Source organism: Pinus tabuliformis, chromosome 9 (assembly GCF_031772625.1).
Source record: "Pinus tabuliformis cultivar Carrire ecotype Pingquan chromosome 9, CPIR1, whole genome shotgun sequence".
In the NCBI taxonomy this organism is placed as follows: domain Eukaryota; kingdom Viridiplantae; phylum Streptophyta; class Pinopsida; order Pinales; family Pinaceae; genus Pinus; species Pinus tabuliformis.
The window spans coordinates 1,285,890,186-1,285,911,859 of NC_142307.1; the positions used below are offsets into that span (position 1 = coordinate 1,285,890,186).

General features: G+C 41.5%; 1 protein-coding gene across 1 annotated transcript in view; it reads right to left on the reverse strand.

The window, feature by feature from the left end:
- The window catches only part of LOC149153276 (malonyl-CoA decarboxylase family protein), a 440,473-nt gene that overhangs the window by 389,266 nt on the left and 29,533 nt on the right, over nucleotides 1-21,674 (reverse strand). Inside the window, exons 3-5 of the mRNA XM_089439676.1 lie at nucleotides 20,481-20,571; nucleotides 20,280-20,400; nucleotides 20,005-20,188 (exon numbers count right to left, since the gene is read on the reverse strand). Coding sequence (XP_089295802.1) covers nucleotides 20,005-20,188; nucleotides 20,280-20,400; nucleotides 20,481-20,571 — 396 coding nt within the window. The remainder of the gene's footprint in view (nucleotides 1-20,004; nucleotides 20,189-20,279; nucleotides 20,401-20,480; nucleotides 20,572-21,674) is intronic.

Consider the following 21,674-nt stretch of genomic DNA (forward strand, 5'->3'; position numbering starts at 1 on the left):
GCAGCAACAGTTTGCAGTGCAGTGGCAATTGGCAGTGGCAGTGCCAGCAGCAGCACGAATGCAGAATTTCAGAGGGAGTTGCAGTACGGATGCAGTGTTGACAATGGCAAGGTCAGCAATGGTACAGATGCAACATTTGCGCAATGGTTGGTGGACAGCATGTCAGACATCAACAGCGCAGAGGGAGATGTTATAGAATAGAGTGATGCTTCAGCAGGTTGCATTGCTAGAGCAAATCCTCGCTTAGAGGGAGTGTCGACTTTTGGTAGCATCGGATGTGCTCTAAGCCTCAAATTTTGCAGGGAGACTTAGGCACATGTATTCCAAAGAACCCAGAAAGTGTTTTGGGAAATTCCACCCAAAAACCGTTTTATTAAAATAATGAATTATTTTTAAAGGGACCCTAAGTCTAAACTTAGGAAAATAAAATAATTAAAGGGTAAGGTGTAACTTCTAGAAGAAAACGAGGATCAAGTAGAAATGATCTTAGCCATTGATTAGCTTCTAATCTAGTTCGTTGAATGTCAACGAGGAGATTATTTAAGGAGGCTTGAGGGTCACTTGGAAAAACACACAGAGCGTTCAGAAGTCTGAGTTTATGAAGCAGAGCAACTGCTGGGAGAATTTCGATAGTGAGTTGTTGCAGAGAGGGGCAGAGAGAGTTTTGGCTGAAGGATCTTCTTTGGAGCCAAGAATACTCAGCAGAGAGGCAGAAAGACACACAGAGGAGGTAGTGCAGAGGGCAGAGAGGGTGACACAAAGCCAGGAAGGGCTCACGCAGAGCACTGCAGCAAATTCCAGCGCAGAAGTCTAAATTTGCTTAAGGATCTGACGTTTCTAAGTCGGGAAGGCTGGAAAAGGCTCCTGAAGGGAGATCGATCCTTAGTTGGGCTAACGTAAGGGCCACAAAGGGGCAGCACAGAAGTAGCTAGGAAACTCGCAGTTCCACTGCGAGATCAGCTAGGATCAGTGGTGTTGAGTTTGGTAATCTCACTAGTCTTTCTTACCAAGTGATTTTCTCTATAACTAGATTGTTGGGAGGGCATCCATAGTTGTATTCATAATACTTCTGCATAATAATAAAAACCCTCACATCTGTTGCACTAGTTTTCCCGCATTGGGTTTTTCCAGGGACATTTGTCCAAAAAATATTGTCACTTGTGTGCATTTTTCTCTATTGTTCTGTTCTTGTTTTGGGAAAATTAAGTAATTAAGTGAAGTTTGTGGTTGCATTAGCTTCAATATTTGTTGTAGGAAACAGCAAATAATTTGTTTTAGTAATTAACAAATAGGAGAAGTTTAATCAGTTGTTGCAGTAGTAGATTCGGGAGGATTTTATTATTCAGCAATTCTTCATTACAACAGGGTGCCAAACTAGCTTACCCAACAGAGAGAAAAATTCTCCAACACTTCTCCCAGTCCCAGCATCAGCCTCGCTGACCTCTGCGTAGCTCCCAGACACTCTGCGTCAGCCCCTGATTGACTACGTCAGCCCTGGGCCTCTCTGCGTCACCCACACAGGCCCTCTAGTGACTGCGTAGTCTCCTGCTGCCTCTGCATCAGCCTGAAAGGCTCTGCGTCTACCTCTCCTGCCTCTGCACTGGTCTTCTATTGTTGATCCCGACTCTCTGTTCTATACTTGCTGCCTCCTGCTGCTCTCCAGACCACTAGTTCGAATTTCTCAGCTAACCCCACTCCAGAAATCGCACTGACTAGTCTCCCTCTGTGTGTCTTCCAATTGACCCTCAAGCCTCCTCTTATATTTTTCCTGTTGGTGCTTCAACGACCGAGATTAAATCTCTAATCAACTGCTAAGATTAGATTTGGCTTGATCCATGACTTTTGGAACCTTCTAACCCAGCTTTATATTAATACTCATTAATATTTTATTTTTCCTAAGTTTAGACTTACGAACTCCATTAAAAATATTAATTATTTTAATATCTCCCAAGCTGGTTAGAATCCGCCCAAACCATTTCTGGGTCTTGGAGATCTCATGTGCTTTAGCCTCTCTACCAATTTTCATGGCTAGAGCACATCCGATGCTACCCCAAATCAACATTCCCTCTTGGCGAGGACTGTGCTCTAGTAATACTCCACACTAATCATTACTCTGATCATACGCCTTCGGTACTTGTGCTGATTCTAAGCCTCTTTGCCCAACATCCTCTGCATTGTTGCATCCTGTAATGCTGCCCATGGCTCTATCACTCCCACTACTACATTTGTACTGCAACTCCCTCTGCATCCGTGCTGCTGCTGGTCCTTCCTCCCAACACTGCATCTGCACTGCAACATCATACCCATTTCTGCTACTGAAATGGATTCTTTATCATCCCCATCTTCTCCCTAAAATAATCAAACTTGGTTCTTCCAAGGGCCTTGGTAAGGATGTCTGCCACCTGTTCTCCTGTAGGAGTGTAGCTCAACTGTATAGCACCTCGTTGGACACAGTCTCTGACAAAATGACACCCGATATCAATATGATTTAACCGATCATGAAACACTGGATTCTCAGAGAGCTTGATGCAACTCTGATTATCGCACATGATCCTGGTCGCCTCCATTTTCCTTCTGAATAGGTTCACAAGGAGTTTTCTAAGCCATACGGCCTCACACGAAGTTGTGCTTGCCGCCATATATTCTGCCTCAGATGAACTCAGAGCCACGGACTTTTGTTTCCTACTGCACCAGGAAGTTATTCTTGATCCAATGTTGAAACAATACCCAGAGGTAATTTTCTGATCCATTGAACTTCTTGCCCAATATACATCAGTAAATCCATTCAATCTGATATCCTTACTCCTAGTGTACAAGAGTCCATAATCGACTGTTCCCAGTAAATACCTGAGAGCATGTTTAGCTGCTGCCCAGTGCGCACTCTTTGATTCCACCATGAACTAACTGAGGGTGTTGACAGCATAGCAAATGTCTAGTTTGGTATTGACCAGATACATCAGGGACCCTATGAGCTGCCTGTATAAGGTGCGATCAACATCCTTGTCTTTTGATGCATCAATCTTCTTCCAGTTGGTGATCATTGGAGTAGCCATGGGTCTACAATCCTCCATCCTGAATCTTTTCAGGATTTGCGTAGTATACCTCCCTTGCCCAAGGAAGATCTTTCCCTCTTGCTGCCAAACTTCCAACCCCAAGAAATAATGCATTCATCCCAAATCCTTCATATCGAATTCTGTGGCTAGATTCTTCTTGCAGTCCCCAATGAGCCTGGATGATCCTGTCAGAAAGAGATCATCCATATACAATACTAAGATCAGCGGCTCATTCTCTACAACCAGATAATAGAGATTTGGATCCGCATCACTCTTGACAAATCCCATCTTCTGCAAGTAGCCATCGATTCTATGATACCATGCTCTAGGTACCTGTTTTAGCCCATACAAGGCTTTCTTCAACCTGCATACATGAGACTTCTTCTCATGTGTCTCAAAGCCCTGTGGTTGTTCAACTCTTCTTCTATTACCCCGTTCAGAAAAGTTATTTTGACATCCATCTGATGAATATCCTACCCCATCTGAGCTGCAAGAGATATCATGATTCTAATAGATGTATACCTGGCTACCGGGGCGAAGGTCTCCTCGTAGTCAATTCCTTCCTTCTGAGCATACCCCTTAGCCACAAACCTGGCCTTATATTTCTCAACACTGTCATCTGCAGCATATTTGATCTTGTAGATCCATCTCGAACCTACCATTGATCTGTCTTGAGGCCTTGGCACTACCTCCCAGACATCGTTCACCATAATGGAGTTGTACTCCTCTACCATCGCATCTAGCCAAACCTGATGTTGAGCTGCTTCCTGGAAACTGGCAGGCTCCCCATCCTGAGCTACTAATGCCTGATATCTTTCTGGTTGTTTTCGCTCCCTCTTACTGTTTCTTGGCCCCGATGAAGTCCTCTGCATCTCGCAGAATCTGACGAAGTTCCCTGCTAGTTCTTCCTTTGCCAGCAGGTGCTTCTGTTAGCTCATCCTCCTCATCCTGTGAATCTTCCTAACTCGAGGAAGAATTCTTTACTTCCATTGGTTGAAGAGGTTTAACCAACAGCTCCTCTTTTGACTGCTCCTCAGAAGGCATCTCACAAGATTTTCTGAAATCCTTGTCCTCCATGAACTTTACATCTCGTCAAACTACTACCTTCCTGTTCCTTGGAAGATAGATTCTGTATGCCTTAGCGTTCTCGCTATATCCCACCAGATATCCCTTTTCCGTAGATTGATCTAGCTTTTTCCTCTTTTCCTCAGGTATGCAACAATATGCTAAACTCCCAAATATCCTGAAATGACTGACTTCGGGCATTTTCCCAATAAAAACTTTCTCTAGAGGAATCTTGCCCAATGCCCGATGAGGAATCCTATTTTGAACATAGACTGTTGTGTTGCATGCTTCTGCCCACAGGAATTTTGGCATATCCTGATCATACATCATGGCCCCAGTTGCTTCTACAATAGTCCTGTTCTTCCTTTCTGCTACTCCATTATGCTCCAAATTGTAGGGAGTTGTCCACTCTCTTCTGATGCCCTCCTTAGCGCAAAAATCAATGAGGTCCTTATCAACATACTCTCCACCATTATCTGAGCGCAAAACTTTTATTTTCTTCCTAGTCAGATTCTCCACCAGAGCCTTGAATTCTTTGAATCAACAGAAAACCTCGTCCTTGGTTTTCAGAAAATAAATCTAGATTTTCCTTGAGTGGTCATCAATGAAGGTAAGGAAATACTCGGCGCCACTAAGAGCTTTGACAGACATAGGTCCGCAGATATCTGAGTGTATCAATCCTAGTACACTCTCGGCCATGTGTTTACTCCTAGGAAATGCTGCCTTGGCATACTTTCCTAAAGCACATCCTCTGCATACATCATCTTGTTTCGTACTAAGATCCGGAACTCCTGTTACTGTGCTCATGGGAATTCTCAGAGCTCCATGGTGCAAATGTCTCATTCTTCTGTGCCATAGTTCGTTCAAGTCCTTGTCTCCATGACTGCCTATTAGTGCCATTGGTGATTCTAGTTGTAATCTATACAACCTATTACTTTTGATCTCGATCTGCACTTTCTTTTTTCAGCTCGAGTGTTTGACATATACCTTCTCCTTGATGAAGTAGACGTCATAGCCCTTGCCTTGAAGTTGCGACACGGAAAGTAAGTTCATCCCCAATCCTGGTACATGCAGCACATTTGTAGCACGGAATGTTCTCCCGATTCTGTTTGAAAAACTATGGTACCCTTCCCTACTAGAGTACACTTTGCCTTGTTCCCCATGGTGATCTGAAAATTCATTTTCTCTTCTCGATATTCTGAGAAACATTCCTTGATTCTCGTCATATGCCAAGAGGCTCCACTGTCTTTATACCATACTTTTGATGATGCAAAACTAGTCATACAAGCCACTTCTTCTTCCAGCCTGGAAGCCAACATAGAGAAATCGAAATCTCTTTCTCTTGTGCAATTTTCTAAAAATTTGTGCGAGTCCCCTGACGTGGATGCCTCTGCATCATGGTCTCAACCCATAGCTGATTTTCCCTTCCTGTCTCTGATTACTCGCTCTGATACCATGTGAAAATTCTATCACTACAACCTCTGATTTACTTTGCCTACTTATTTTCAATAAGTTATTTATGAAATTCCTTCAATAAAAATTAAAATAAATTCTGCTGCAGATATCACACCGTAATACAGAAACACACACATGCGCAAGAATTAATACATCGACACAGATATTTTGGACAACAATCCCCGGAAAAACCCAATGTGGGAAAATCGTTGCAACAAGGGAGGATTTTATTATTCAGCAATTCTTCAGTGCAACAGGGTGCCAAACTGGCTTACCCAACAGAGAGAAAAATTCTCCAACACTTCTCCTAGTCCCAGTGTTAGCCTGGCTAACCTCTGCGTAGCTCCCAGACACTCTGCGTCAGCCCCTGATTGGCTGTGTCATCCCTGGGCCTCTTTGCATCACCCACGTAGGCCCTCTAGTGATTGTGCAATCTCCTGCTGCCTCTACGTCTGCCTCTCCTGCCTCTACGCTAGTCTTCTGTTGTTGATCCCGACTCTTTGTTTTGTACTTGCTGCCTCCTGCTGCTCTCCAGACCACTAGTTCGAATTTCTCAACTAATCCCGCTCCAGAAATCGAACTGACTGGTCTCCCTTAGTGTGTCTTCCAACTAACCCTCAAGCCTCCTCTTATACTTTTCCTGTTGGTCCTTCAACGGCAGAGATTAAATCTCTAATCAACGGCTAAGATTAGATTTCACTTGATCCATGACTTTTGGAACCTTCTAACCCAGTTTTATATTAATACTCATTAATATTTTATTTTCACTAAGTTTAAACTTAAGAACTCCATTAAAAATATTAATTATTTTAATATCTCCCAAACTGGTTAGAATCTGCCCAAACCATTTTTGGGTCTTGGAGATCTCATGTGCTTTAGCCTCTCTACCAATTTTCATCGCTAGAGGACATTCGATGCTACCCCAAATCAACAGTGCCTAAAGTTCTTCATGGTTCATATAGTTGAGATCTTCCTTATACTTGTATATGATGGATACCTCCCTAGTTAAAAGGGAATGTTGGAAAATGTAACTAGGTTCGGTCTTCATTAAATGTATTTGTCAAGAGAATAAAGAAAAGAATTTTTATTATTATTATTGTGACTTATTAAAGCATGGGTTTCATGCTTGGGTCACCATGTTTTAGGTCAAAGTCCCCATTGAGGACTTCTAGGATTTATTCTGAATTAACGGAGTCATTGTACTTTTAAAGAGACCCTTCTTGGGCTTTTGAAACATGTAAAAAGGTTAAATATTGAGTCAAATATGAATTATGTTGTCTCCACACCAAGTCGGCCTTAGGATGATCAAGTCGGCCTCAAGGAGGGCTATTCAACCTCACCAAAGGACTATAAATAGAGCAGTTTGAATTCCATTTGAAGCACTCTCTCACAAGCAAGTTCGATCTCTCTTGAAGCCAAAAGAAATGCGAAATAGAAGGAGGAGAAGGAAGTTTGAGTTTGGTCTAGGAGAAGGAGAAATAGAAAATCGAACCTTTGGTGCAACTATCTCTCTCTCTCGTGCCCTAGTTTGGAAGATCGAAGTTCTCTTATTGATGTTGTAGTCGGTTGCCATATGATGTCGTAGCCAATTGTTGTGTCGATGTCGTGGCCAGTTGCCGTGTGATGTTGTCACCTCAAGAAGTTGTATTGGGCCAAGATCAAAGGTTCTAAGTGAAGATCGGAGTCTCTAAGGCAAGGTCGAAGTTGTTGGTTCAAAGAAAGTGATGCCACTATTGTTGCCGCTACTAGGTCAAGAAGGATCATCTACAAGTAAGGAAGAAGGCTAACTTGGTGTGGAGGAAAGTGGTGTCAAGGTTAAGAGTCTTGGAATATCTCTGGAAAACTATTGAAGGAAGAATTACTAACTGGGTTTTCCCTAGAGAGGAGTTTTTCCCTAGTTGTGAGCCTACATCTGGTGTCCATTGTTTATGTCCTATTGCTTTGGTAATTGCTTGATGAACTAAAATAAAGAAGACATAAAAGAAACCTAATAAGAAGTCAAGAACATCACAAGTAATTATCAAGTATAAGAAAATCTTTCTGCCTTTCCGATTTTCTAACATTTAGTAGGGTCATGATAGAGGAGTTCGACAACTAATGTCAATAACATCAAGGTACATAGAGGGCTTGGTGCTCTTGATTAAATACGAGTCTCATACCCTAGGACATGACAAAATCCAATGGAAACATTGCAATCACCCCAATCCTAAAATCCTGAAAAACTGATAAGTCTGCTGGATTTTGAGTGAGATCTAAAATTCTACTTTCTCCATATAAAACGTAACGAGGTTGGAACCACTCTCAAACACCCTGAATCATTTCATGGTAATGTTGAAAATTTAAGTAAGATGAAAATGAAAGACTTTTACTTTAAGAATTTAACATTAGCATGAATTGCATATCAATACTAGGGACATAACCTTGAATATTAGATTGCCCTACTTAAAAACACTTGTTTCTTTGAAAAAAATTGTGTTTGGAACATCCTTGTGACAAAAATTTTGCCAAAAAATCAGAGAGAGATTCTTTTTACGAGAGCGCGTCATGCTCCGGGGTCACTCCTGATTCGCTCCCGCTCAGAGCGTGCACCAGGAGTGATTCGAAAGGGGGGAGCTTGTAATGTCCCTTCCTAAATTATTTTGGAACAGAATTAATTCCCTAATTTTGGAAACAATTTTGGAGGCTATGGGAGCCACTCATTTTGGTAAAGAACTTAGGAGTTAAAAGGAAGTCAAATTATTTTGGTAGTGGAATGTGGGGGCCACCCACACAATGAAAAACGCACTTCACTTAGCCTATGGTTCGAAATGCTTAGGAGGAAATTCGATTTGCTTGGTGGAGGGGCCCACGTGGGAAGGAAGGCCCACGAAATTATAAAAGGAGGGAGCTCAACTTCATTTGTATCATTTGGCATATCACAAACTTAACTCAGTTGCTCGAGCTGCTTAGCCGGGTCACTTGTTGTTCAGCACGAGTTTTCCAAGAGGAGAACTCACCCTTTCTTCGGGGGACTTCGAGTGCCACCCTAGAGAGGTTCTTTCACACCTATCCGGAGGAGACTTACAATGAATTTTCCAGCATTTGCATTCAGATTTGCCAAGCAATGCATATTTCTAGAGGACATAGGAGAGGCTCTTGAGGGAGTCATTTCAGTGGTCTTTCTAGGAGCAATTGCCGGAGGAAATTAGGAGAAGGGAGCTCAAGTATTTTGCAGGCTTTTTGGGGAGTTTGGGAGCTGGAGGAGACAGCTATTTTCTAGAATGAGTTTGCTACTCCTAGGCCTGCGCAAAAGGGTGTCACTGGGCACATGTGGGAGTGAGGAGCTTGCTCATTGAAGCTGGAACTTGCAGGGAGAAATAAAGATAACATTTGTGGAGTTGATTGCAACCTTTTTGGAGTGTTTTTGGGGAGATTTGTTGGTGCATTGGCAGGAAACGTATTTCAGCAGCCAATGGAGAGCGTAGGGCCTTTGGGGGTCGATTTTCGAAGGTTGGAATTAGGCCAAACCCTTTTTGGGTTATGGTGGGTTTTGCTTGAGGAGCTTGGAGGTAATTTTGCAGAATTTTCTAAGTAGTGGAGGAGGGGTTTCCAGCTATATCTTTGCTACTCCTAGATTTCTCAACAATAAGAACTCTGGTAACGAAGATGAAGCACCCATGAAAGGGAAGAAGGGTCAAAGAAGATTCAACAAGCAAGGTAAAAGGAAAGGCTTTAAGAAAAGTTTTTTCTCTAAAGAAGACAACTCCTCATCTGAAGAAGAAAGTGATAGTGACAAAGAAAATGACACAGGAAGAGTGTTATTCATGGCTAGGGACAACAAGAAGGAAGCTCTTGAAGAAGAAGAAGGAGATGAAGAAGATATGGACGAGATCGAATTTCAAAACGAGATGGTCAGAGTTATAAAGGATCTTAAGGTTGAAAGAGGAAACATCAAATCTCTGGAAGCCGAATTAAAAGAAGTAAAAGAACATGCTAGAAGCCTCAACAAGAAGAATGAAAAATCGAATGAAACCATCAGCCTTAAAGTACAATTGGAAGAAGCCAAAAAAATTGAAGAATCACTCAGAAGAGAGTTGGAAGAAAGCAACAAGGCAATGGAAGATCTAGACACAGAGATAGTTTCTCTATAAAAGGAAGCACAGAGAAGAAATATTCAGCACAACTTTGCAAATAGCTCCTGAGCTTTGGATGAGCTCATCAGCAGTCAAAGGCCGCACAGTGACTGGACAGGATTGGGCTACAAGGAAACATTAGCAAAAGGCTCAACCTTCTCCACAACAGAAAAGGGAGATGGACAGAAATCTTATGTAGAAATTACTAGAGGATCTATTGAGAAGGAAAGAGGTTTCCTAGTAGACTAGAAGGTTCAAGATCAGCAAGAAGGTTCTTAGAGAACAGTTCCACGAAGATCTCCCCCTCTCAAGTATCAAACCATCTTTCTTGGTGTTTGTTACTCTTGCAGAAATTTTGAACATAAAGTTGTAAATTGTTAGGCCTATTATAGCAACAAAAGCAACTTTGGAAGGTCCTTTAGGAATGATTATCCCAAAAAATTTGAGAGGATTACAGGCATAACAATAACAGGTTTGAATATCTAAGAAATGAAATAGAATGCCATAAATGAAATAATTTTGGACATTTAGCTAAAGATAGCAGGCTAACTACTCCCCCAAGGGAATCATAGCAGAATCAAACTGCTCAGATCTAGAGGAAGAAAACTGAGAGATGCACACTTTCCTTAAAAGCTCAAAGCAAGAAGAATGCATGGTATGTTGATAGTGGTTGCTCAACACATATGACCAGAGACAGAAACAAATTCATATCTTTGAAATAAGGAAAGGATGGAACAATATCTTTTGGAAATGACGGATCTGCAAATGTTACAGGAACAAGCATAGTCAAGCTTGGAGGCAAGGATGCTATGGCAAAGGAAGTGCTTCTCATTAAAAATATGAATCATAGTCTGTTGATCGTAAGTCAAATGTGTGATCTCGGACACACGCTGCTCTTTGAATCAAAGAAATGTGAAATAAGGAGAGAGAAATTCAGCACGCTGGTGGCAACTGCAACTAGGACTCTGAATGACATATACACTTTGGATGAGATTGTTGACAAAGGTTGTTTCTTGGAAAAAGAAGATGAAAGTTGGCTTTGGAACAAATGAATGGGACATATAAACTTTGACAACCTTGTCAGAATCAGTAAAAAGGAGGCTATGAGAGAAATGTCGCAGATCTCGAAACCAACCAGCACTACATGTAAACATTGCAGGCATGGAAAATAGACAAGAGTTGAATTCAAGACCAAGGAACATTCCATGTCAAAGCCATTAGAACTAGTACACATTGATCTATGTGGACCGATGAAGACTAAAGGACTAGATGGTGAACAATACTTCATGCTAATGATTGACGATTATACCAGGTTGACAACAATGAGCTTTTTGAAGAAAAAGTCTGAAGCATTTGAATGTTTCAGAATCTACAAGGAAATGGTTGAAAATGAAATTGATTTGAAGATCAAATGTTTGAGATCAGATAACGATGGAGAATTCACATCCAAAGCATTTCAGCACTTTTGTGAGGAAAATGGAATTAGAAGACAATCCTTAGCAGCTAGGACACCACAACAAAATGGAGTCGTCGAAAGAAAAAATAGAACAGTAGAAGAAATGGCCAGAACAATGTTGAATGATTCAAAATTGGACAACAAATTTTGGGTTTAGGTAGTTGATACAACAGTGTACATTTTGAACATAGGTTTGCTTAGAAGCAATCATGATAAGACTCCGTATGAACTATGGAAGGGAAGACAACAAATTTCAAACATTTTTGAGACTTTGGAAGCAAATACTACATTAAAAGGGAAGACCAGAAGACAAGAAAATTTGACTCTCGAGTAGATGAAGGCATCTTTGTTGGCTACTCACACAAAAGTAAAGCATACATATGTTATAATCAAAGACTCAACCGGATAGTTGAAAGCATCAATGTAACATTTGATGAAGCTTGTGGACCAAAGATTGAACAAGGAAGCTCATTATCAGACGAACCAAAGACATAGGAGAAAGAACTAGAAAAGTCAAAGAGGAAGCCCAAGAGCAAGTGCAATCAACCGAGGAAGCAACTACCAACCAGGAAGAAACAAGAAATGAACAGCAAGCACCTTCTAAGACTCCCAAGAAATGGTATCAAAAGAACCATCCTTCATACCAGATCATTGGGAACATCGATGAAGGCATAGGAACCAGAAGAAATCGGCAACTACGCACGCCAGAACAAGCACATCTTGCACTCTTGGCCACATTTGAGCCTAGTAGCTTTGAAGAGGCTAGTCACAATGAACATTGGGTAGCAACTATGAACGAAGAATTGGATCAGATTGAAAACAATGATACTTGGGAATTGGTTCCACAACCAAAAGACAAAAATGTCATTGGCACAAAGTGGTTTTCAAGAAAGCTAAATGGGGATGGATAGATTACCAAGAACAAGGCAAGATTGGTGTGCAAAGGGTATGCACAGGTTGAAGGAATAGATTTCGAAGAGCCATTTGCACCCGTCGCCAAGATGGAATCCATTAGAATGTTCTTGGCCTATGCATGTTCAAGAAAGATCAAGGTGTATCAAATGGACGTAAAATCAGCCTTTCTGAATGGATAATTAGAATAAGAGGTCTATATAGAACAATCTGAGGGATTTCTGCTCACTGACAAGAAGGATTATGTTTGTAGGTTGAAGAAGGCATTATATGGTCTCAAACAGGCTCCTAGAGCTTGGTATGCCCATCTTGATAGGTACTTGCAGAAACAAGGGTTCAAGAGAGGAAATGCCAATAGCAACCTTTGTAGGTTGAAGAAGGCATTATATAGTCTCAAACAGGCTCCTACAGCTTAGTATGCCCATCTTGATAAGTACTTGCCGAAACAAGGGTTCAAGAGAGGAAATGCCAATAGCAACCTTTATGTAAAGATTGAACATGACAGCTTGACCATTATTGAAGTATATGTGGATGACATTATTTTTAGCAATGATGATGACAGGTTAAGCAAAAAGTTTGCATCAAATATGCAGAATGAGTTTGAGATGTCATTACTTAGTGAGCTGACCTTCTTCTTGGGACTTTAGATATCTCAAGAAGACAAGGGCATATTTATATGTCAAACCAAATATATCAAAGAAATGTTGAAGAGATTTCAGATGTAAGATTGCAAACTGGTTAGCACCCCAATGGTGACTGGTTGCAAGTTGAGCATAGATGACTTATCCAAGAATGCAGACCAGAGAATGTGTAGATCCATGATTGGTTGTCTACTATATGTGACAGCTTCCAAGCCCGATGTGATGCAAGCAGTTGGACAAGTAGCACATTTCCAAGTAGCACCAAACGAATCCCATGTTGTTGCAATAAAGGGAATCTTTCGATATCTCAAGGGAACAATAGATTTTGGCTTATGGTATCCAAAAGGAAATGATTTAACCATCACAACTTATACAGATGCAAATTGGGCAAGCAACGTTGATGATCGTAAAAGCACCAGTGGAGCAGCTTTCTATCTTGTTGGTTGTCTTGTTTCTTGGTTGAGCAAGAATCAGTCTTAAGTTTCCTCATCCACAGCAGAAGCAGAATACATAACAGTGGCAACTTGTTGTACTCGGGTCCTCTGGATGAAACAGACGTTGCAGGATCTTCAAGTGAAGTTTGATGAGCCCATTCTGATGTTCTGCGACAACACCAGTGCCATAAGCATCTCCAAAAATCATGTCATGCACTAAAAAACAAAACACATTCCTATCAAATATCACTTTGTTCATGAACAGGTTGCAGAAAGGAACATAAAGGTGGAATGTATTGGGACAAAGGAGAAAATAGCTAACATTTTCACCAAACCTTTACCACTTGAGATGTTTGAGTGTCTTCAACAAAAACTTGGGATTCTCCCAAGTTCACATTAAAATGCTTTTTATTCAGCCAAGCAGATAAAGGGAGCAAAGGCAGGATACAGGTACACAGAATCAAGCAGGTTGTCAGAGGGAGTCACCTTTTGCCATTGACGTCAAAGGGGGAGAGAAAACAGGTCAAGAAGCTCAAAGGCATGGAGTCAGGGGGAGCAGTGATCGCAAGGGGAGTATGTGTGTTGCCATAAATGCCAAAGGGGGAGATGTTGAAATGTGGTTGTCATTGATGTCAACACAAGTAGCACCAGTAGATGCCCCATCTTTGTGTGAAAATTTCTGAATCTATCACATCAGAAACCCCTACTACATTTTCTGGTTCACTATCTCCTACTTGTTCTTTGCATTAACAAGTTATTTAAATAAATATCGAAGTAAACACAAATGCAGCCTTCACAAATATATAGATCAACAACTAAAATAAACTGAGACAACACAAGGGACACCATTATTTTTGGACAATCGTCCCCGGAAAAACCCAATGCGGGAAAACCAATGCAACATATATGAGGGTTTTATTATTAAGCAGATTTCTGAATACAACTAGGGTGCCAGAAATGGCTCACCCTTCAAAGAATATCCTTGGCAACAATACCTCTATCCGAAGACAAATATTCTGGCTAATCAGCAACCGGATGAACAATCCCACAGTGACTCTGGTTGTTCCTTGTGTTGGACAGCGAAAGCTGCTCCACGCACTCCTCTGGAACTGCGTCACCCTCTTCAAACTGCATCACCCTCTCTGGCTCTGCGTCAGCCAATCAACTCTCAGTCTGTCCCACTGAATCACCTCAGTGCAGCCTCTAAAGCTCACTGCGTCCTCTGTGTCAGCCTCTACGGCCTCTGCGTCAGCTTCTCTGGCCCTCTGTGTCCTCTGCGCTGCCTCCTTAGCCTCTGCATCAATCCTTGTTGCCTCTGCATCAGCCTTCATAGGCTTTGCGCTACCTCTTCCTGCACTCTGTTGCCTCTCTAATATGTATCCTTCAGCCTTGGATCGAAATCCCTTGCTGAACTACCCCTCGCTACAACTGATCACTCACTCGATTTCCTCAACAAACCCTGCCCCAGAAAATCGAATTCTTGATCTCTCTTGGTGTGTCTCCAACTGACCCTCAAGCCTCCTCTTATACTTTTCCTGTTAACGATTCAATGGTTGAGATTAAGCCCCTAATCAACGGCTAAGATTAGATCTGGTTTGATCCTCGTTATTTAGAACTTTCTCACCCATATTATATTAATATACATTAATATTTTAATTTTCCTAAGTTTAGACTTAGGGTCTCATTAAAAATATTAATTATTTTAATATCTCTTCATCCGGGTGGAATTTCCCCAAACGGTTTCTGGGACTTGAGATCTCATGTGCCTTAGCCTCTCCACCGATTTTCATGGCTAGAGCACATCCAATGCTACCAAAAATCAACACTCCCTCTTAGCAAGGAATGTGCTCTAGCAATGCTTCACCATAGAAACATCACACTGATCCTCCGCATCAATACCTGTGTTGATGCCTGGCCTGCTGCCTCACATCCCCTGCACTGTTGCTTCCTGTACTGCTGCTCATGACACTGCCACTGCCACTGCTACATCTGTACTGCAATCCCTCTCAACATGATGTGTCATGCTGCCCATAGCACTACCACTGCTAACTGTTGCACAAGTTAGTTATTGAGAAGTAAGTAATTGACTTCACCCAAATACTGACATCCCGATTAGTCTGGAACCCTCGTGATGTTGAAGCTACCTCTGCTGCTATCATGTGCTCCCTCTGCTGCCACTACACTGTTGCAAACACCTCTGTGCCTTTCGCACTACTGCAGCCTCCACTGCGCTGTGACAGACTTTTGCACTCTAGCACTGCCTTGCCTCTCCACCACACTTTGCTCCACTCGACACCTGTCATCATGCTACTATCATTAAGTCCCATAGCTAGATGTGATCCAAGAGTTTGGGCACCTCAAAGATCCTGCCCCTGCATGTAGTCCCCCTGACTACAACTCGATGTCTCCCCACCTCTTCTCTAGAGGTGCATGAGCACTCATGGCACAATCGTCATCAGTCTCGACATCCTTCTCCGCCTTTGTTGGAGCTGCCTTTGAGTCGAAAACTTCTCCCTTTCCTTTCTTCCTGGGGCACTGTGATGCATAATGTCCCAGCTCCCCACAATTGAAGCACTTGACTTTGGAGATGTCCTTCTTCTTCCTCTTCCCTTGTTATCCGCAGATGCTAGAGCTGCATCCTCCTTCTCCTCTTTCTTGACTCGAACTCCCTTACCACTACTGCCTGCCTTGGTCAACCTCTTGATCTCCTCTTGTCGTAAAGCTGCCCACAAACGTCTGCTAGTCCTCGGAGACTACATTCAAAGCAGTCCCAACCATAAACTCTGGATCCTGTGTAGACCCCACAGAAGTAAGTTGGTCGTGAATTCCTTGCAACCTGAGGAGGAAGTGATCTATCTCCTCTCCTTTTTGCATCTGATATGATCTCAGATGATTCTCCAATAGCATCTTCCGCCGCACGGAAGAGCCCTGGTATAAGGTGGTCAGCATCCACCACATCTCATTCGTTGTGTTCTTCTTAGCAATATGAGGTATGACATGATCCTTGACCCCATCTAGGATCATCCATTTCGCCTTCGCCATGGCTTCCTCATAATTCTCATTTGCATTCGGGTCAACTGGGACAGTTACGGTTTTCAAGGCATAGTCCTTGATGCGATGTTTATCTAGGATTGCCAAGATCCTAGCCTTCTAGATGACAAAATTGGAAACCCCATCCAGTTTGTCCTGATCCCTCAATTCGTTCACTGCCATCTCTGCTCTTCTTCTAAACTCCCTCTGAGTCTCGACTGCCCTCCTGGAAATCTGCCAATTGTCGAATCACTCCTCTCCATCCTCCTTTGCTGCTACAACTCAGATCTGGATTTCTTGGCTAGAAATTCGTTGAGGTAGTGCTTCCCTCTACCTTGGTTTTGTCTCCTTAGACATTGTTTTGCACAGACAAAAACAGTGTCCCACCAACTCCTCAAATCTCAATCTGCACAGCTCCTTTAGCCCCGGAAACTAAAGAATCTGAGCCCTTTTGGCTCTACGCAATCAAAGTGAGAGTTAGATTAGCTCCCCCTAGCCTCATTGTCGATCCTTCCTGGCTGAGAAAGATGATCGGGCACTGCGTAGGCCTGATCTGCCCCCTTTCTGCCTCTCCACTGACCTTTCTCCTGGCTCAGAATGTTGACGCAGGCTCTGTGTGAGCCTCTGTGTCACCCTCTTAGCATTGTGTCACTCTTCTTGCCTCTTCAGCTCTGGAACAACATTGTCTCTCGAGACAGCTACTTCTCTGCTGCAAATCCTCAGATTTCTTCTGCTGGTGTCTTCAATCCTCCTTGATCTGCAATCGCTCTAATACCATGTGAAAATTTATGAATCTAACACATCAGAAACCCCTACTGCATTTTCTAATTCACTATCTCCTACTTGTTCTTTGCATTAACAAGTTATTTAAATAAATATCGAAGTAAACACAAATGCAGCGTTCACAAATATACAAATCAACAATTGAAATAAACTGAGACAACACAAGGGAGACCATTATTTTTGGACAATTGTCACCGAAAAAACCCAATGCGGGAAAACCAGTGCAGCATATATGAGGGTTTTATTATTAAGCAGATTTTTGAATACATCTAGGGTGCTAGAAATGGCTCACCCTTCAGAGAATATCCTTGGCAGCAATACCTCTATCTGGAGACAGATATTCTGGTTGATCAACCGTATGAACAATCCCACAATGACTCCAGTTGTTCCTTGTGTTGGACAGCGAAAGTTGCTCCACGCACTCCTCTGGAACTGCGTCACCCTTTTCGGAACTACGTCACCCTCTTTGGCTCTGCGTCAGCCAATCAGCTCTCAGTCTATCCCACTAAATCACCTCAGCGCAGCCTCTGAAGCTCATTGCGTCCTCTGCGTCAGCCTCTACGGCCTCTGCGTCAGCTTCTTTGGCCCTCTGCGTCCTCTGCGCTGGCCTCCTTAGCCTTTGCGTCAACCCTTGTTGCCTCTGTGTCAGCCTCCTAGGCTCTGCGTTGCCTCTCTGACATGTATCGTTCAGCCTTGGATCGAAATCCCTTGCTGAACTGCCCCTCGCTGCAACTGTTACTCACTCGATTTCCTCAACAAACCCTGCCCTAGAAAATCAAATTCTTGATCTCTCTTGGTGTGTCTCCAACTGATCCTCAAGCCTCATCTTATACTTTTCCTGTTGACGATTTAACGGCCGAGATTAAGTCCCTAATCAACTGCTAAGATTAGATCTGGGTTGATCCTTGTTACTTAGAACTTTCTCACCCGTATTATATTAATACACATTAATATTTTAATTTTCCTAAGTTTAGAATTAGGGTCTCATTAAAAATATTATTTATTTTAATATCTTTTCATCCGAGTGGAATTTCCCCAAACGATTTCTGGGTCTTGGAGATCTCATGTGCCTTAGCCTGTCCACCAATTTTCATAGCTAGAGCACATCTGATGCTACCAAAAATCAACACTTTGTTGACCAAAATGACATGGAAAATCATAGTTTTTTGAGTCTAGATCCTCCTTATTGGATTCTCCTCATCAAGCTGATTCTAGTGGTATGTGACACGCGTCGAGAGCCCTCACAGTTTGAGAGATATTCTTGTTTGAAGTTTAAGCCCCCAACTTGTGGGGAAAAAACCCAAAGGTGATAATGTGGCAGCTCCTCTTTGGTAAAGGAATGTGGTTTATCTACATCAATTAAAATAATGGAAAAAGGTTATTCTTGGGGGGTTTTCAAAAAAACCTATTTGAAAATCAAAATTCAAAGGGGTTTTGGGTTCCAAACTTTATGACTCAAGCAAAATTTAATTTGAATTTATTCTTGATCCCTCCAACAATTCATCTATTGGAGGCCCCTCTTAATCCAAGACAAAAACTATATAATGTCATTCGATCTGTTCCTCAAATTATGAAAATCAACAAATATCATTTGTGAATCAAGCTGTGTCTTTTCCGGCCCTGTGGAGACATTGAGATATCAGACGAGAGGCAGAAATTGAAGAAGGGTTTTGGTATGGTTTTTGGTGAAGGGTTTCATTATTGTTTGTATCCATATCTGTGGTCATTTAATTCTTGGCTTGAGACAGGACCAGCGAAGAGGTTTAGCATAAAGATAGATCTCTGCAACCCTCAGTGAAGAACATTGTCTATTCAATTGATTGCATTGAGGTCCGAATTCTAGAATTATCCGACGGTTTGAAGCAGCAACAATTGCAAATTTGCCCTAGATTGCCAAATCTCTGCATACATTTTGGGTAGATGACATATCAATCTCAGAAGATATTGTGATAATCTTTTAAGCCTCATTCTGGCCTTCTATAAGGCAATCTTTCTGAGCATAAGGGTTTTAATTATTCCTCTCTGCGGCCAGGATTTATCACTATCAAGAGCGTACAAGTATAATTGCTGGTAATTCCAAACACTATTGAAACTGAGTTCCTGAGGCATTACAGGTATTATGATCTTTCACGTTAGAGTTATTGAAGGCGTAATTTCAGACAGGGTAAGAATCAAGATATCTCTCTTGATATTTATCCGAGGTCTGTTAGTTTGACAAAATTCTAAGACAAAGGCTATATAATGAAACATTGAAGTCCAGCACCTCTTCGACCTTGCAACTATCGCCTCAGTCATCTGAAGTTCTGATGAAATTGTTTAAGTTCTCATTTATACTTGGCTCAATTTGAGATTGACACATTAGTTGTGTTTGAGGAATGAATTGGTTGACGATTGTTTGTGGTGTGAATTTATTTGAAGCCCTACTACTTCTGACATCGTTTGTCAAGAGAAAACTTCTGAAGTAGCTACAGTACATTAATCTGGGATTCACTGTGAAGATCCTTGCTAAACTGAAAGGCAATTCATCATTTTTATTTGGCAACAACAAGGTTCAGGGATTCACCATCTTGATCTTTTGCAGCAGTAGTACAGTGCATTCTAAGGGAGATATGTTTTAGCCACAGTTTGATGGTCTTGTTTTGAAGACATAATTTTCATTCCCTAAGGATAGGTTGTTGAAGATTTATGTTTGATTGCTATAAATAACCCTGTGTATTGATGCCATGAAAAGGCAAGAATGTTATATATACTGTGACGTCCTAAGTATTAAGCACGTTGTTTGCAGCAGTGCACCATTTGCTAAAATATGCAAGGACTGACAGTTACATTTTGAAGCAATCTTCTCATATTAGGCTGCCTTTTGTCAAATTTTGTACTCTTGTATCTATTAATACAAAATACTTTGTGTGTTTGGAATAAGAATAATAATGATGAATCATGAGATGTACACAATAAAATTGCGATGACTTTTGTTTCATTTGACCACACTCGAGACTTTATAAAAACCATCAAGAAATATGTAACAACATTGACAACAATATTCATTGTTTAGAAATAGCTTACTCAATAGCTCCATTAAGATCTACTCGGAGATCAACCAAGAACTTCAAGCCACCAGGATGTGCATTCAATCGCTCAAACAATGTTATATATAATGGCTTTAGAGCATGTCGCAAATTTTTCTCCGTCCTATATAAAGCTGACGCACACCCTTCCTCATCCAAGTCAGACTGCTGAGCATGATCATCTAACCAAATAGCAGACAAGTGCATGTTCAGTGAACAACAAGAAGCAAAAATTCATTCTGGAGATACACTATCAGAGACCTTCAAGATTACCACTCTGCAATCCGAGATAATGCTGGATAAGTTCTCGAATGTGAACCCTGTTAACACCAAACTGGGTAGCAAGTGCAATGAGGGCTTTTCGACGATTTTCCGATCCAAGTGTTTGGTAACCCTGGAGTAAAGAACAATATAATTCATATATGAATATGGCATTGATTTACAAAGATGGCATATGCATAGGGAACCAGTTACCTGTGAAAATTCAGTGAGAGTCAGATCAATAGTATCTGTCTTTTTCATGTGAATTGCTCCATGCATTAACTTTTGCACAGTTTCTAGCATCCTGAGAAAATAGAGAGAAAAATAAAATATAACGTGATAAACTATTCATTACATCCTAAAACACACTTGGAAAAGACATTTTTCCACTGGCAGATGAAAATATGGTAAGTTCATGAAAATATTGGCAGCTTTATACTGTATGTTATCAAATGTTCTGTGCAAAAATCTTCCAGAGTACAATGATTTGATGTTTGAGAAGTCACTGCAGATGTAAGCTGTATTGACCACAATTACTAGCCATCTTGTCTCATTAACAGCCTGTCCTAACAGCTTTCACTGCTGCATAGCAGCCTATGAGGTCTAAATCACCTGAGATTGTTTATGCTAACGAAGTGCAGGGAGCAAACATTCAAGGAGGTAGCAATGGCAACAATGGCACCAATGGAAGCCCCATAGAAGTTTGTAACTAAAGTGTACCATAAAGTACAGTAATTCTTCATAATTAAATTGCCATTGATATTCTTAATGACGAATATTTCACTGTGTTATGGCCAAAGATGGCAAAACCCTCCTAGGGTATTTTATGGGTAGGATTCCGCCAGACTCTATCATTAAAGCCTAGGTCAAGAAGGTTCCGGAACATTATGTCTGGATTTGTACAACCACATGTACATTGTAGACTAATTAAGGTTTCCTTCAGTTTACCTTTAAGGAAAATCACCATGTTACTAGAGTTAAGGTTCACGGACCTTCATCATGTGAAAATACCCTGGTTTATCCGAGTGCCATGAAAAATTTTCTGCAAATGAATTCGTTCAGCTATATTGTCCAATCTAGATTGAATTCCCAGGCCTTCCCTTGAAGTTCTGGGACTTTCTGGAGGGTACTTCAGCAACACTTTGAAGTTTCAATTGTCCTGATTCTCAGCCATTTTTAAACCACGCCCACAGATACATTTGTCTCCGAGTAGACCCATTAAAAGATCTTGAAGAGGATGTTTACGTCCATTTCATCCCCAAGGTTATAAGGCAGTCTGTTAGGAATATTAACTTACATTATCCATGTTTTAGGTGCTTGTTACCCACCAAAAGTGGGTAATCCCTAGGAAAAAAATATACCCATTGATCAGCCAGCTAGCCAGCAGCCCTATAATGATCCACAGAT